The sequence below is a fragment of the Hypomesus transpacificus genome, unplaced genomic scaffold (assembly GCF_021917145.1).
Source record: "Hypomesus transpacificus isolate Combined female unplaced genomic scaffold, fHypTra1 scaffold_124, whole genome shotgun sequence".
Taxonomy (NCBI): domain Eukaryota; kingdom Metazoa; phylum Chordata; class Actinopteri; order Osmeriformes; family Osmeridae; genus Hypomesus; species Hypomesus transpacificus.
The window spans coordinates 322,181-338,599 of record NW_025813703.1 but is presented as its reverse complement, the minus strand read 5'-3'; the positions used below and the strand labels follow the sequence as shown (position 1 = coordinate 338,599).

The window sequence follows — 16,419 nt, the reverse complement described above, 5'->3', positions numbered from 1 at the left end:
TTGGTTTTCATTAAAGGCATTTTAACATCTTCCAGCGTAAAATCAGCATTGCGCCAAGTCAAGGTCCCTGGTATGAGCCTGTACAATCACTGTCACATTTCAGTTATGCCTTTGAACCCTTGATTTCGGTAATTCTTAGCATTTCCACACTTACTAAGTAATACGATTATGTAAACTCTCCTTGCATGAGCGGACCATAATATTTTTTAACATAAATTCATGTTTGATCAAAATTATTGTTGTACTTTCAACACACTGGTGATCATTATGAACACGTTTCCATTATTCCCACTATTATAGCACAATCAAAAGTTTACACTTAAGTTATAATCACAAGTTCATGAGATATTGTTTTATTAGATATTGAGATATTATTGAGATTGTTAATTTCAGACAATCATATAATTTGTCTTGGGTTGTTGTCTCTTCTCAGTTTAGCAATTTTGAGGCAAAAGTAAGAAACTCAAACGTTTTGCTCGCCACCATCCCTTTGATTGATGTAAATGTTTCATGGTCATGCATTGTTTAAGTCTTAACTCATTTAAGACAGTGCACCTTTGTGGGAGCACAATTAAAATGATTACAGTCCTAAAATTCAGCTTCCACCTTCTTAAGAAAACTGCTTGCTCTAAAATCAATCGGCTGATAAACGTGTAGCAATACAAATGTTTTATCTACCGAATATTTGCAGATCCAAGATCAGCTCAAGAAAGGAGACAAGTGACTGGTCTGTCACATCCTTTACTCTGGTGCACCCTACAGGCCTGTATTGGTTGACAGGTTATTACAAATTTACAAAAATAATTCTAACCATTTTCTGGTTGGGCACCATTTCATCATTCCCCATGATGAGCATCTGTAAGGCATAAAGACATGCCTGTGGAATGAAATTTATTTGAGAACAGTTTATAAATTACGGTAAACTAAAATTTGAGCTGTTTTAAGCCATAACGGCATCTCTCTACAGGGAGTGTAACCATATCTACCACAACTAATTCTAAAGTACTTCATTCAGATTTGGAGCAAAGTGAAGAAGCAAAGTGAAGAAATGAAAATCTGATTTTTATTTCAGACATGTACTATATGAAACCAAAACTTATTCAAGTCAACCTAAAATACTCAAGACAATTATACAAGGCTTAAACATGGGGGGAGGGGGGGATATTTTGTACTGAAACTCGAAAGATAAAAAGGGGAGTTACTAAATGATATCCTGAACAACTGGCCTGGAGGGATATTCAAGAAGACTCCAAATGAAGAACAGATCCATGGAATGAATGACATTAGAATTAATCAAAAATAAACTTGTGATGCTTTTGAATCTGTATCATATTGTAGCGAGTGTGGCTAGCATTTCCACTTGCAGAGTTGAGGGTCAAGTTTGTGTCACTGGTAACGGCCAATGGGGAGTCTCCCCTGAACATACCACAGAGGAGGGTTTTGTAGAACTCAAAGCAAACAGTGTGGACTCGGGGTACAGACAATTTTCAAAAGCAACTTTTAAGTTGTCCTATTGTACTATTCAAATGTCTCAATCCCATTTGCAGTATTGTGTATGAAAATATAAAAAACAAATCAACTCACTAAATAACAATACAAATTGTTTCGGCATCTCAGTTGTTACAGGGTGAAATCCAAAACAAATAAAACACGATGAAGTGAGATGTTGATACCCACCCCACCAGATGTGTTTTGAAATGTGTCCTTTGGATGTCCATTGACTAGTTATGGTCCTTGTCTGAACCTTTATCCCGGTAAGGGCAGGTTGGTCTGCTTTGATGCCAACAACAAATGTTTAATGGGCACAAATAGTCCGTTAAGATGTTTCCAAAAGATGTTTGGGGTCAACTATGGCCAGACATAGCACAGGACCATCTAAAAATAGAAAGGAGGGAAAAACTATGTTATTTCACAGTGTGAAATGGATTCAAGTGGATACCATGTCCTTCTCATTCAAACAGCACATCAAATACATAGCACATAGTCAGCTGCCTTATGGTCATTGTAATTAGGAAAATCCTGAGCAGTGGGACAGTTATCTAAGAGTTCACAATCCCTTCTTCCTGAGTGTAATGCTGTTTACCAATGCCTGCAGGTGATAATCAGCAGCAGGAGAGTCTGGAAATACTTGCTAATTGATTATATTGGATACATCAGTGTTAAAACAAAAGGTTGGTCTGTATTAATCTCACTATAATGCCAGAAATGTCTGTTAAAAGTTTTTGTGGCACAATTATGGTGTACTGTTCAAGGACAATACTCCCAAAAAATTTTGAAAATTGTCCAAGGGTGTGCAGTTTCATTTGTGACGTTGTTTAGATGAAAGGTTTGCGGTAAAAAAAAAAAAAAGGGTTATAAATATGGCCGTGTTACCAAGGGATCTAACCATGGATCTTGCAGAACGCTCACCAAGTCAGTAGTCTATCCTCAGTCTCAGCTTGCAATGACGATCTAAAAGGCTGCTTTGAGTACTACGCAAATAGTTATTTATTGCACAAACTGGTCATCCAACCACTTTGTGAAGTTGAAATGCTGTAGGTGTATTGCTCAGATGAATAGTTGGCAAAATTGTATAGGCCTATAAAGTGCACAGCTTTCTATGACAAATTAAATAAAGATACCCAAACTCTGAAGGCTGCTTCAAGCGAAAAGTTCAACAGGGCACCACACCCCACAACCCAGGCAAAGTTGCAAAATTGAGGCGGCCTAATTCTGGAATGTTTTTACAATTCAACTCACTACGGTTTAGGTCAAAATAGACTACAGGGATTTGATTTCCATTGCTTTAATAGGCATCATCAAATGAGGACTTACTTGGTGGACAACATTTCAACCAGCAAGTCAAAATTAGTTTGTTCTCAATATTTACTTTGTTCTTTAATTTTCTAATCCCATATGGCCAGTGCTGACAGATAACACTCACACAGTTCTACACACAACTGCGTCAATTTAATATCTTCGATCAAGGATAAATCGAGTGCATTATGAGTTTGCCCTGTCACGGACCATGACATAACTCAATAGTATAGTCCAGTCCACGTACAGAAGGCACAAGCACAACTACCTGGACGCTCCCTGGTGGGGCACGATCATACGCTCCCTCTTCACTCCTGGGTCTCCATGCTCTCATCCTCTGCGTCTCCTCCCTCCTCCAGCGCCTCATCGTCCTCCTCCTTCCTTTCGGGGGGCTTCTCGTACGCCTTCTCTGATGGCGTCACAATCACGCCATCCCAGGTGGACATCTCAGAGGCTAGATCTGGGAAGAAAGGAAGTGATGCTATTTAAGACTGTGGCGTCTACCGGGTACATTGTGCCAGCAAAACAGCAACGTCTGCCAATTTTGGTCGTAGTGCTAAGTCACATGGCAATTGTTTCACGGTTTGTGCAGGAATAGTTTCACAAACTTGTGAAAATGTGCTTACTGCAGTGGCCTGCCCAATACCCAGACCTCAAATCGACTGAGCATCAGTGGGTTGAGATAATTAATCAATTCAGTGAAGAGATACATTAGTAACTAACTTAATAACTGTGGAAAGCATGGAGTCAACATGGGCCAGAGCCCTGTGGAAGGCTTTAGAGTCCATGCCCAGACAAACTGAGCAAAATGTGCTCCAACTCAACATTAGGAAGATGTTCCTCCTTCCAAAACTCCCCTAACCTGCTTCATCTACTGGGTGGAAACAATTGCACAGGCTCTTCAAAAAGCACCACGCAGAAAAAAAGTTTTCATGAGGTCGCATGGAAAATTTTGAATACCAATCGTGATAGCTTTTACTCACTGTATGATGCATTTTTCAATTTCATACATATTTACGTTTTCCTACAGTAAATATGTAGGACGGTGTGTATGTAAATTAACTTACAACTTGCATCTCCCTCCAAGCCCAGGATTTTCCTGTAGCCTCCATGAGAAAGCACCCTCACCAATGTCTGAGCTGTAAAACACACCATATCCTGCAAAAACATCACACTTAAATTAGGTACACCTCTTTGAAAATAACTCAATCCAAGTATTGCTCTGTCAAAAAATCACAGTCTCTCCCACAAGATTTGCATCATTGATGGGAGTATATGGCATGAAAACATCCTTTCCAGTGTCTTGGCGGGCGTTATACCTGCTGTTCAAGGGTCATGACAGTGTGCACCCGGAAGTTTCCACTCTCACAGGGATCTGTTATACCAACGGAGCCTGGCAGGAACAGCCCGGCAGCAAGCATCTGTAGGCACCGTCTGCAAAACACGAATCGGTCCCATGATGAGACCTCAAAAGACTATCCTTTACCATAAAGAAAACACTATGGAGTCACAGTCCTGGGTTGAATCCAGGTTAAGGAGACCCACCTGTAAGCCACATTGAGTGATAGAGGTTGCCTGGATGGGTTGTTCATTACTGCTGAGTGACCCTGAGAGAAAAGAAAGGCAATCGCTTTTTACAATTCATTCCTTCCTAAACATCTTGTTCATTCAACATTCCTTGTTCATTTGACATTCTTCTTACAAAAACATTTGCACAAGTAGACAATTGCCTATTTTCATACCAAGCAGAATATGTAGACCACTAAGGTTCCATTGAAAGTTTCCAGGAAGATTTGGTTTAAAGTGTTATTCGATTTAGTTAAGATAGAAATTCTTACAACTTCAACAATATATCGAATATCGACCACATTAGTTTCTCTAATCAGCCATACCAGTAGGTCCAAAATCCAAGGGGTGAGGGGTTCAAATCCAGGAAAACGCACCCTGAGATCCTTCAGCAAGCGAATCAGCACTTTTACACTATGGGAACACAGTGAAATATCCAGTAGTATTTAGACAAAGGGTTAGGAATATATACATTCTGTTCAGTTCACTAAACCACGTATTTTTTATAAATTACTTGGCAATCACATCATAAATGTTTGACTCAACAAAAAAAATCCATCAATGAAGCCAGAAATTAAAATGATTAAGTATCTAATATCTTACGTTGATTGGGAGGCATTCTCCTCAAACCAGCGGGCATGGCGGATGGCAGCCAAAGCACTCTGCAAGACCTTAATATCCACTGGGTAAAAAAAGACGATGCAAATACTTTTATCATCGCGTAAAAATACATACTTATGGTTGCATGGGCACATTATTATCCTATTATCCTTTTTTAATTAGTTCACATTCTACTCAAAACAAATGTATAGTTTCTTTTTTTGTTGTATAAAACTAAAAAATTAGTTAAGAAAAACATTAATGTCATAGTTTAATGCAGCAAAAATCCTTTATATCCTGTTGAGACACTACAATCCCATAGCCGGAATGAGAATTTTGCAGAACCTCAACCATATTGGTTGAAATTGTTGTCAAAACATTAAAGAAAAGTGAAATTCAAAACATTTGAATGCCAACTCTCAAAAGAATGATCAGCTAAGACAAATGAAGGTTAAATATAAAGTCTAGAGAAGAAGACATGTAGGAATAGATGTGATTGTGTTTGGTTGGCTGTGTGAGAATACATACAATGCAGTTCAGGGTCCAATTTGCGCAGATTGGGGGGAACAGTTGTGATGAGGATCTTCACTGTAGCATCAGCGGAGCTGATCTCAAAGCCCGTCTCATTGGTCAGCATGGAGAGGACTGAAAAAGAAACATTGTCAGCCTCCAACAAAAGCACTTCAAATAAATCAACCATTTACTGATTTGTTGGCTTGTTTTTTTGTATTACTTTGTGTTTCAAGTACTTGGTACTTAGGTTTTCTGTCAAAAGTGTAATATATGAATCATGTCACTGTCACCTTCAGCGGGGTCCTGTGTGCGAAGGGTTTCCACCACTTTGTTCCCTAAGGCAGCAACTGCCTCCACTGCAGGAGAGAGCAAGGAAGAGAGAGGAGATATGATTGTAAAATGAATCGTCTATGTCAAGATGAACTCAACAGACACATGACACAATCCTTTTGTTTTGTACAGAATGAAAAAGTAACTCACATGTGGGAAGGATCTTAAGAATGACCACCAGATCAGCCACATTGTGTCCCGTCGTCATGGTACCTTTCTTATACGACCCAACTTGACGCACCTCTTCTATTTGCTGAGATGAGTGTAAGATGAAATAAGAGAGGGTAAGAGGGTGAGAGATTCTGTCCAGATGTAGTACGGTTTTTCTAAGATAAGATATAAATATGAACTGACCACTTCAAAGTTGCCAGGGGCGACGATGAGATTGTCAATAACGTTGTTGATCTTGGTGACCAGGGATAGGATGGAAGACTGTCAGAGAAAAAAGAGTAACAGTGAGAAGAAATGACTCATTCATCAAGAAAATATACACAATCATGATTTTAGATCAGAACAGAGCAAGCAATTCTATGTGGTTCAAATGGGTTTGTTACCTGTTCTGCTGGTGTAGGGCTAAGGTCTTGGTTTCTCTTCAGTAGACATTCGCTGAAGGCAGTCTCATCAACTGCAGGCTTCACTCTGGGGAAAGCCATCTCACACTGAAAACAAAAAGACAACCAAAGTGGTGTCAATTTATCATGTTTTCAATGAGAGAGCAGACACACACACACAGCAGTGACCTCCTGACAACCCAAATGAGACACAGCATGATGGAATCCGGCTTTTATGATAACCGAACACACGCAAAAAGGGTAGACAATGAAAACTCACCACATAGAAGTCAAAGGGGATGTGCGGGACAAAGGGTCGATACCTAAAACCAAGAGTAAGTCAACATGACATTAACTCATAAAACAACACTTTCATATGCACCATCTTAAAATTGTCCAACACATCCACATTGTTAGGTTAGGATGTTTTACACTGTATTGCTAAGTCAGGGCATTGGGTGGGGTGGGGGCATTGGTAGCTGCTCACCCTTGCACGAGTCCCCCGCGAGAGCCAAATCGGCCACCACGGCCCCTGCCCCGGTCGCCTCTGAAAATATAAATGTCACAGTATTCACACCAGAATGCATCTTGGAAAATCTTGTTTTTTAACCGCTTCCATAATAGAGCTAACGCATTCATGGTATGTCCTGTAGTAATGTCTGTGTAAGCTCTTATACTCCATTTGCTCTGTGGCATGCCCCGGTTCTAGCTAGACTATGGCAGACTGCAGAGTGAGTTCATTCATTCCCTTTCTCCCAAGTAATAGGATAGCTAGCAACTGTAGTAGTATTGTAGCTAGCCGACCTGTTAGCTTGCTAGATGGTACAATAAACCGTGGAACTATTTTAAGTGGACACCGTTAAATTACACTAGAAACTGTTTGCAACGCATGTCTAGCTAATTATACTGATGCTACAGCGCAACCTGCAGGTAACGTTTACTAGCCATTTTAGGTTTGAGCGAACCGGCCAGAAAATACAATAGCATTGGTTAATGTAGAATCCAGTTTTTTCCCATATATATATGCAAACACAAACAATGGCAACAACTACCTCATTGCGTAAGACGTTTTGATGTTTGAAGGTAGGAAATTGAAGAAGAAATCATCAGCGTCCAACGCCGGTCTGCCTGCTAAACTGGGCCTTTAGAAAATGGTTAACACTTCCTGTTTTTCTTCTTTAGGTTTGGTTGGCGGATCGCATCCAACGTAAAGGTGCGTACACCGCCACCTACTGTGCAGGAGTGTGGCCAGTCAAAATCTATCTAAATTAAATCCTTCACAAAACTCCCCCAAACCCGTCCCGTATCTCTGACACTTTCAATCAAGCAATGAAAGATACAAATTATATATCAATTTAAATGTACTACTAAATACTTTATAATACATTTTTTCGTTGTGTGTCTAAAAACCTAGGGCTGCCTCATAATCAAAACTGTGTTCAACCCCGTTTAACCTATTGGATGTATGTCAATGAGAAATTCATCGAGATCCCTTTTCAAATGTTAATTTGATGCTTATTTAAGGACAAAATGATATTGCACCAATAACCACCTCAACAAAAAGGTAAGACTGTAGCAGGCAGGCCAACTACCCTTCAAAAGTAGGATAATACAATACCCATTAAATATGAATGTTTTTGAAGGAAATTAGCACTCAATTTGCAAATTTAAGAGAAATGACAATATAAAGTTTATTCTATTTTCTGTCACTATGGGAGCTTGAGGACAGGACATAACTAGTGATATGTACATCTAGCTTTAAACAGAAGTTGTCGTCATTCAATTACATGTACAAACATGTTTTACATTTTAAAAATTCAATTTCAAACTCAATTGGACAACAGTAAAAAGCATTCTCATCCCAATGTTATTTTTCCATTTAACCCTTTGTTGTGTAGCAATTACTATTAGAGACAAGTCGTATATCCATAAAAAGACGGTAGTTTGGACAGTTCCAGAGACGTAAACAATCTCCACAAAACCATTGAAGAACAATCGACACTGACAAGATACATGGTTTCGCTAGATTTGGCGTTTGTGTAACTTTACAGGAGTTGCTCCCTAAACCGACTTAACAATAATCAAAAAGCACTTAAAAACCAATACAAATTTCAGTTAGAACAGGTGAAAAATCAATTTGAACAAAACAGAGAACGTCAAAATAAATAAATACAGGGGATGACAAATTACCCCCATTAAAAGCAAAGCTTCTTTAACCACTTTTGACATGGCATCACAAGATTCTCTATTCTGGTCCATTAACAAGCCTTTCTAGAGCAGGGAGTCCCTGTCAATTGAGTCATTTTCACTTTGCACATAAAAAAAGAGGGGACTGATGAACACTGTGCAGGTGAGTGCACCTTGCACGGACATTCATGGCATGATGTTGTTCACCTTCCGGGAAACAGCGGATTTCTGAGCTCTTAGGACGTCTGTGTGTCCATCTGAATAGTACAAAGGCTAGTTCAAAATGCATGGGCGTCTGTACACTTTTCATTGCTGAGTAATTATGCGTCACCCTATTCTTATGTCTATTCTTTTCCGTCTCATCATTGATCAGTGAGTTTGTCTCTTCAGTGTAGGTCTGCAGAAGACTCCCATCACTCCATTCCTTCAGGATCAGCCTGGGCCATGTAGGCGTCCAGCTCGGCGTCGAGGTGGCCCTTGGTCTTGGACATGTAGGCGTCCAGCTGGTTGTCCAGCTGCTCGCGGGTCACGACTCCACGGCCGACTCCTCCCCTGCCCCTGCCGCGTCCGCCTCTCCCGGGAAAGGCCCCGCGCCCACGCAGCCCACCTCGACCTGATATGACAAGATGACATCTTGTGATCTACATAGCATTGATGTAGTTTCATCTAGAGATGCAATACGAAGACTTAAGCGTTACATGCAGACTGTTCATAACTTTAAGATCAATTACCTCGGGCTCCCACCCCTCTCCCAGCTCCGCGGCCCACGATGGCACCCCGGCCTGGGGCCCCTCCTCGCTGACGCATCCCCCTACGGAGAGCTACCCGCCCAGGACCCCCACGGCCACGCATCTGAGCCATGCCTGTGGAGCAGAAGCATCATTATACATGGGTGGGACATGTCTAACTTTTGGAAAACAGCAAATCTGTCCCCCACACCTTTTAATTTAACCGTATATCAACAGTGTTAACATAAAAGTAGTTGAACGGCATAATTGCAAGTTAGAAATGTGCCCATCAAGCGAATTGAGTCACATTTCTGTACACCCAATGGTGTGTACCAAATCCGTCCTGTGACACTGATGGCGTTAAAGCTGATGGCTGTCACCACAAACTCTGTAGCCTAACAGGTGTTAATGCACTGTAGGTCAATACATATAGAAAAGAGGTTCATGAAGGGTGTAACCAGTATTGTGAGCAGTTTAAAGCCTGTGTGGAGAGCTGGAATGACTGACTGCTCCACCTGGAATAACAGCTGAAACGGGAGCAAGCTGACAATAACAGCACTGTGTTCGGGTCGTAAAAGGTTGACGGTTTTCAGAGATTTTTTTTCTCCTAATTCAACAGACAACTTGTGTACTTTCCAAATACATGTAATGGGAGTGTTTGTAGCATACTGGAAAACGCAGTATCTGACAGTATCATAGTGAATTAATCATGACAATATATTTGAATATTCTGGATGTACAGTGAGCCCATGTTATTGCCCACATGACCGTTCTTAGCATATCTCACACCACCAAAGACTGTTGCTAGTTATGCACCCCCCCCCCCCCCCCCCCCCCCATCAATACAAATAGTTTAGCGACATCAACACTCACCTCTGAGGGGAAATGCTCCCCTTCCAAGTACTCCTCTTCCACGGCCTCGTAGACCTCCTCTGGTCATCCCTCGTATCCCTCCGGCAGCAAACCCTCGTCCTCCAGCCGCCCCCCGCAGAAGAGCCCCAATGGGCCGGCCAAGCCTGGCCTGGATATTGCTCTTTCCCAGTCGCTGCTTCAAACTCTGCTTAAGTGTGTAAGTGGGTCATATCAAGCGGTAGGTAACGAGGAGGTCGAACTTTAGTGATTTTTTTTTCCTTCCCTCCAACCAGATTTTTCAGCGTTCATGACTTGGGCCGGCAATTATCGAGTTCACGCTCTCGCGAGTTTCAGATTCACTGCGGCCCAAATAAGCAGCCAGCTTGCTCGCTTTCTCACCTGTTTGTGATGCAGAGCAGCCTGTACAGAAGGCCTGTTCTCCATCTGCTGGGCGAGGCGGCGGTTACGGGCGCTGGCCATGTGCTGTTGCTGCATTGTAGCTCGGACGTTGACTGCCGTCGGCTGCTTGTTCTTCAGCATGTTAGTGAAGCTTTTAAGGGAGGGATGGGGAAAGGGAACAGACACAGGGCAAGAGAGAGGGAAAGGCGGAAGAGAGATACGGGGGGTCCAAATCAAGTCAGTTCTCATAGCAAAGACGAAGCCACAGGAGGCATTGGCGTTTGTCATGTAGGCCCTGTCTCACTTTCTGGACACTTTGCTCTTGCACTCATTATTGTCAGATAGCCATTTTTGCCTGCCCAGGTGGTAGCCATTATAGACATTTTAAAGGGAAAGTTAAAGTGCAGAATTGAACATATGGAAAGAACAAGACAAGACATTAGAGGCGAGGAAGAGAACAGGAGAAAAAGTTGAAGGGAAAGAGGACGAGAAAGTGACTGCCACTTACAGGCCTCCTGCCACCTTCATGTTGCCGGCCGCTTCCAACAGGGGAGGAGGCCATGGACTGGAAGGGTAGTTTGGCCACCCAGCCACTTACAGCCCGGACCGCGCCTTGTGGTATTACCACGTTACAAAAGGAAGTAGGGCGGGGTGAGAGGGGGTGGTCACGTCCAGGCTAGGACTGGGTACCCGTCTCGCAGAGACGCTTCAGAGTAGTGAAGGGAAAAGGAAGCAAGCAAGACCGAAGGAGAGAAAGTAGACAAATGGCCGACCAGACAATCATTTCTGAGAGCAGTGTGAGACAGGGCAGAAGAGAAGGGGCACTCGAGTGCTGTGCCCGCCCACCGCTGTGAGGAATCTCTTCTCTGTGGCGCACAGCTAGCGCTATATGCACATGCAATGGGAGTGCTGAGGCATGTGTGGCCTGCGTCCCAGTTTGGGACAGTCGCCTTACAAAGCATCATAGTTACCCACTCTCCTCGACTCAAAATGTGCGCTGCTCACACAAGAAGTCTACGGTCGACAAGCCTTGCGTACTTTGACTACATTGGTTCATCGACTTGGGGTTGTTGTGTGTCGGTAAATGCAGCAGACATGTTGAGGGAGCAGCACACAGATTGGCTTTGGGCGGTATCCATGTCTGTTCTAGTCCACAGTGGCCTTCTGTAGAGCACACTACGGCCGTCAAAACCACGGTTGTGCCCCTCGTCTCTGGTCTGGTTACTTCTGTCAGATGCATGGCTCCTCACCGCTCATTCAGGGACACCTTGGTGGTGCTTTTCAGCACAACCTTTTGGGAGGAGGGCGCACTCATTTTGACTTCGCTGGTAGACCTTTTGGAAAGAGAAATAAACCAGTAGTTGGTCAGATGGGTGGCATAGTGGAGGGGGAGTTGCCATACAATAAAAACAATTAATGATTTCAAGGATCAACAGCCAATGTTCTGAGGGTGAGGCTTCTGTATCCACTAATTCATCCATCCATCCACACTCACGTTGCACTATTACCCTACACCTGGCATTACAATACATTCCAAAAGGTTAAGGCGTTTTATGGGTTAAAGTTCTGTCACACCCAACTATACAATACATTTCTGTGTGGACCACTATGTACATGGGGGCATTAATTAAGGCAATTAGCAATGTGGGTTGTTTTTCATGATCCAAGCTTGGCCTCAGGTCTACTGAAGGAAATATTAATGCTAAAGTTTACAATGACACGCTAAATGAATAGAATTCAATACTTTAAACTTTGAGGGCTAGCATGAGGATAGCCCTTTCCTGTTTCCACTTAGTAATATTACCATCTTGCACAAAAGCGAGGTCCACACAAATGTTCTTTAGAATTTGGGGTTATAACTTGACTGACCGGCACAAATCCTGGGTTGAAACGCAAGACTTCCCAATTAAATGTATTTAAAATGGTTAATTGAACATGTGGGGTTTCATGTTGCAACAGCAATTCCAGACTCAATATGCTACAGAATTATACCATGGCTCTGCGACAACTATTTAGTCTGGGAATCGATTTGGCTGGCAAAATGGAGGGCATATATCTATGCACGTCCCACTCCCCGCATGAATGCTTCAGCAATTTAGGATGGTTTGCATTAGGATGTGCACCTGAGAGAAATGATCTTTCTGAAATCTTCTAGGCTATCACTCTTTTCAACTAGCTAGCATTATTAGTATAACCTAATTGGGCATGCCAGTGTCCCAGAGCATTTCGCCTAACCCACACTCTAAATGTTTATTAATTAGAAAATCCCCCCTTCCCACAACTTTTCACCAGAAGGCTTTTTTAGGTTTCAAATATAAAAATGGGAGGTAGCTGAGTTTTGTTACTTTAATAATAAGGTATGCGTACAGTAGCAATGACAGCATGCTAGGAAGAGAATGTGACGGAAGGGTCGCTAGTCATGCACCGATATATCAATTGGCCGTCGCTGCCTGTGCCGAAATTCGCATTGACCAGGAAACTGTTCTATTTCTGGTCGTCTTCATCTCCTTCTTGACGCCATGTATGCATACTGCAAAAACCAGTCACGTGACTCATTGAAAATGTCGCTTAATTTGTGCAAGTGTGGATATTTTGCCTTAGTTAAATCAATGGCTCAAAACCACCAATGTGATGGCAAGTAGATAGTTAGCTTAGCTTCAAATAAATGCATCAATTCGACACAAATTTCGAACAAGAAAGCTCGATACTTACTTTGATCGCTGCTTCTGTCGAAAACGGAGATAACCGAAGTCTGGCGATTGCTAGCCAGACTTGTCCTAGCTTTTTACGTTTGATAGCTAGGCTAGTGATGGTAGCTACAGAAGCTAACGTTGGATTATTGTGATCCGAGCGGAGTTCAAATCTGAGTTCTCTTCGTTGCTTATGTTTCTTTCCGATACTAGTAATAAAATCGAATTCAAACTTCTAAGGAAATGTGTTTTTGCAAGCCTGCTCTCCCTCTCACTGTTCAGTACAAAATGGTGCTGGATAGCATGCTACTGGGGATAAAGGAAAATGGAAGAAGGTATTTTATAGCTCAAGCGCAACGTCATCCAGTTCACGGCACGTGACATTTTCTGTTGCGCCTTTACTCTGCGCCAAAGATGGCTGCACTAGCAGTGGTGGAGACTCCGTCCGGGAGGGATGCGATTGCAGAGGGACTACTCGACCTTTTGAAACCAGCTGTCCAGCAGCTTGACCTGCATGTACACTCTGTGAGGTGGGTAGACTATCAAGCTTATTTAGTTGAGTATGTCACTGACAATATACAACGCTTCTTTCTTATAACCAAATGACTAGGCTTCCGTGCAGCAGCCCCATAACAATAATAGTCTCGTGATGCCAAGTCTCCTGTCTTTGAAGCGGAAGAGACAGTTTCTGTTGAGACAGAGATCTGTTTGTTTTTCTTTGACGAGTCTGAAGTTGCCTTTAACAGCTTGTCTTTAACAGCTTGCTGATGTTTTATGTTGATTTACCTACCTATCTACCTTGTCATATTTTCCTACCGTAGTGCAAAACTACATGGCTTTTTTTCTGAGCACAGTGATCTGTCGTTCGTGAACGATTCGTTCATTTTGAACACATCTCGGGAGTAATGAGTAGTCTGACAGTAATTTGGTCATTTTCTCGTGGCCGCGCATTGTGAAAGTTGCAGCACAGGCTCAGCAGACGAAACAGAAAGGATTCGTTCACCACTCGACTGGGTCTGCTGGTGTGAGTCTTGTGCATTTTTCACGTGACTTGCCTAGGCTCAGTTCAGGAAAACAGAAATGATTCGTTCACCAATCTTCTGTCTCTGCAGGTGTGGGTCTAGTATTAGTATAGTTAAAAATAATTCAAATTGACAGACAATAGTCGAAGGCCATTTGATAGGTTAGGGTTAAGCAGTCCGTACAGTAGTAAAGTACCAACAATTACCAGTAGGGTGCAGCATACACAATATAGTATCAGGTAAAATACATATCTGCCCTTCCTAATATAACTGTGAACCCTGATTGACACGATTTATGTTTGTTATGCAGGCTTTCTAGGGAGCATAATATCTAGGTAAACAAAGTTTGTAAATATGTAACCTAAACTATCTGCCTTTTTGTTTTAGGGAGAGCCAAGTGGAATTACGAGAACACATTGATAATCTAGCCACAGGTAAGACATTTCTTTTTTTATGGTTGCCCGTTTGAACAGAACAGTGCGCCTAAATGACTTATATAAAGATGCAGCATTTCATATGATACTTTATCAAATCATTGTTTATAAAGAAATGTGTTTCTATGATTCCTTTTCAGAGCTATGCAGAATAAATGAACACCAGAAGGTGGCACTAGATCTTGATCCATATGTCAAAAAGCTTTTAAATGCAAGACGCCGGGTGGTGTTGGTCAACAACATTCTTCAAAATGCTCAGGTTTTTATTTTTTAATACATTTTAGTTTATTGTCACTTTTCAGTAATGTCCGATTTGATCCTGACACTTTCTTTAATTAAAATGGTTTGTGGTCACAGCAGTAAATATGTAGGGGTGCACATGGTCCATTACGGTATTCATTCTTTGTAACTGTCTAAACTAGGTGTGTACTCTTATCAAGATTCAGTTGATACAATTGGCATAGGCCCAACCCAATAAATCTAGTGGTGTTTTCTTTTGGTGTGTGTGGATATTGCACTGTTCAACCTCTTACAGAACTCTTACTAAGCTAAATACAAATCAAAATAGATATAAAATATTTACTAATGGTAGTCACATGCAATGTTTCAGGCCTCCTAATCTGACACTTGTATGCTTGATTTCTTTCTCTCTTTTACTCAATGGATTTTAACTGTAGGAGCGTCTACGAAGGCTTAATCACAATGTAGCAAAAGAGACGGCCCGCAGGAAGACCATGCTGGAGACTTCTGGAGTGTTTACGCCTCGTTCACCCAACAAACCATAACTAACTCTTGTTAACCTGAAATAAAGGTTAGGACACTGGCAGTTTTCCATGTCTGTTCACTCGCTGAATTTCATGTTATAATACAAACAAATGGGTTAATTCGTTGGTTGTCACAGCTAGAAATCCAGCGAGCATTGCTACATAAAAAGTTGATGGAATTAAACATCAGACTGCACTAGATAAATGCATTTAATATGATGCAATTAAGGTCAACTTAATCAAGTTTTTGCTCCTATTTTTGGATATATATGTCTTAGTTCGACACGAGACTGCGATTTCTATAGGCGAAGTTGCAATGTTACTGCTGACTTTAAGTTGCCCATCATCATTTGTAAGAAATAAATCATTTTGTCATGTTTCTATCCGACTTGTGTAAAACCCTTTCTGCATTGCCAAGTTCGTAAAGATCTGACAAATCTGTATTTAAGTTTCCAATTATTAATGTGTTTTTTTATATTTATCATTTAATTGTAGACTTTTGTACAAGCTTTTGCTTGCTTGAAACAATAAACAGCTGTCACTTTAAAGTAATACAATGCGTATGTACGGCATCAATTCAGGCTAAGAAAAGTGGCATAGTAAATAAGTTCTGGTTATTCTGATGTGACGGACCATTTGAACTGTTTCATGATCAAATGAGCTGCACTTACATGATAAAATTGGTTTGTCGCAGAACTGTGAAGTTAATACTAGATCTCTGATGGCAGTAAAATTGCCTTTTTCCACCTTTAAACTTTAATAAAAAATTTATTTAATCGTAAATCATTCAATTAAAATCACATTTTCTCACCAGTCTACACACAATACCCTGCATAGAAAATAAGATGTAGAAGTGTTTGGAAATGTATGTAAATAAGAGCAGAGACTGGTCCACAGCTGAATGATCATACTATTAAACTTGGAACAGATTTGAAATGCTTGTATTTAGAAGTTTGGACAGTTGGACTGACAGTTGGTCAGTACTGA

General features: G+C 41.5%; 3 protein-coding genes across 7 annotated transcripts; 1 reads left to right on the top strand and 2 right to left on the bottom strand.

Moving 5' to 3' along the window:
- Positions 1-1,041: 1,041 nt before the first annotated feature.
- Positions 1,042-7,510, bottom strand: ilf2 (interleukin enhancer binding factor 2). 2 transcript variants are annotated; one of them, XM_047050693.1, is made up of 15 exons: positions 7,409-7,510; positions 6,844-6,903; positions 6,637-6,679; positions 6,360-6,464; positions 6,160-6,237; positions 5,956-6,058; positions 5,766-5,831; positions 5,491-5,607; positions 4,966-5,044; positions 4,689-4,776; positions 4,342-4,403; positions 4,116-4,230; positions 3,864-3,954; positions 3,065-3,256; positions 1,042-1,875 (listed from the first exon to the last, which is right to left on the bottom strand). In XM_047050693.1, the coding sequence occupies exons 1-14, from the start codon at positions 7,411-7,413 to the stop codon at positions 3,105-3,107; spliced, it is 1,164 nt and encodes a 387-aa protein (XP_046906649.1). In that variant the 5' UTR covers positions 7,414-7,510; the 3' UTR covers positions 1,042-1,875; positions 3,065-3,104. The 2 variants fall into 2 exon arrangements, with proteins under 2 accessions (XP_046906649.1, XP_046906648.1); XM_047050692.1 differs by having other exon boundaries at positions 3,062-3,256; positions 7,409-7,503.
- A 512-nt stretch (positions 7,511-8,022) lies between these two features.
- Positions 8,023-13,321, bottom strand: chtopa (chromatin target of PRMT1a). 4 transcript variants are annotated; one of them, XM_047050647.1, is made up of 6 exons: positions 13,235-13,321; positions 11,773-11,856; positions 10,523-10,673; positions 10,145-10,331; positions 9,275-9,406; positions 8,023-9,156 (listed from the first exon to the last, which is right to left on the bottom strand). In XM_047050647.1, exons 2-6 carry the CDS (start codon positions 11,835-11,837, stop codon positions 8,957-8,959), a joined length of 735 nt encoding a protein of 244 aa, XP_046906603.1. In that variant the 5' UTR covers positions 11,838-11,856; positions 13,235-13,321; the 3' UTR covers positions 8,023-8,956. The 4 variants fall into 4 exon arrangements, with proteins under 4 accessions (XP_046906603.1, XP_046906604.1, XP_046906600.1 ...); XM_047050648.1 differs by having other exon boundaries at positions 10,145-10,328; XM_047050644.1 differs by lacking the exon at positions 13,235-13,321 and having other exon boundaries at positions 10,523-11,856.
- On the top strand, positions 13,185-16,215 carry snapin (SNAP associated protein). Its single transcript, XM_047050649.1, has 4 exons — positions 13,185-13,742; positions 14,622-14,668; positions 14,809-14,927; positions 15,346-16,215. The coding sequence occupies exons 1-4, from the start codon at positions 13,627-13,629 to the stop codon at positions 15,451-15,453; spliced, it is 390 nt and encodes a 129-aa protein (XP_046906605.1). The 5' UTR covers positions 13,185-13,626; the 3' UTR covers positions 15,454-16,215.
- Positions 16,216-16,419: the final 204 nt, after the last annotated feature.

What these genes read in the sequence shown, in the direction of transcription:
- ilf2 (XM_047050693.1), bottom strand. An exon ending in GCCCTACACCAGCAGAACAG is followed by an intron (nt 6,238 to 6,359) that starts GTAACAAACCCA and finishes TTTCTCTGACAG; the next exon opens with TCTTCCATCCTATCCCTGGT. An exon ending in ATTGGACCCTGAACTGCATT is followed by an intron (nt 5,045 to 5,490) that starts GTATGTATTCTC and finishes TTTTTTACCCAG; the next exon opens with TGGATATTAAGGTCTTGCAG.
- chtopa (XM_047050644.1), bottom strand. Translation starts at nt 10,810, where the DNA reads ATGACAAACGCCAATGCCTCCTGTGGCTTCGTCTTTGCTATGAGAACT. An exon ending in CTGCTCTGCATCACAAACAG is followed by an intron (nt 10,332 to 10,522) that starts GTGAGAAAGCGA and finishes TACACACTTAAG; the next exon opens with CAGAGTTTGAAGCAGCGACT. An exon ending in GAGAGGGGTGGGAGCCCGAG is followed by an intron (nt 9,157 to 9,274) that starts GTAATTGATCTT and finishes TTGTCATATCAG; the next exon opens with GTCGAGGTGGGCTGCGTGGG.
- snapin (XM_047050649.1), top strand. Translation starts at nt 13,627, where the DNA reads ATGGCTGCACTAGCAGTGGTGGAGACTCCGTCCGGGAGGGATGCGATT. An exon ending in CTGCATGTACACTCTGTGAG is followed by an intron (nt 13,743 to 14,621) that starts GTGGGTAGACTA and finishes TTTTTGTTTTAG; the next exon opens with GGAGAGCCAAGTGGAATTAC. An exon ending in CATTGATAATCTAGCCACAG is followed by an intron (nt 14,669 to 14,808) that starts GTAAGACATTTC and finishes ATTCCTTTTCAG; the next exon opens with AGCTATGCAGAATAAATGAA.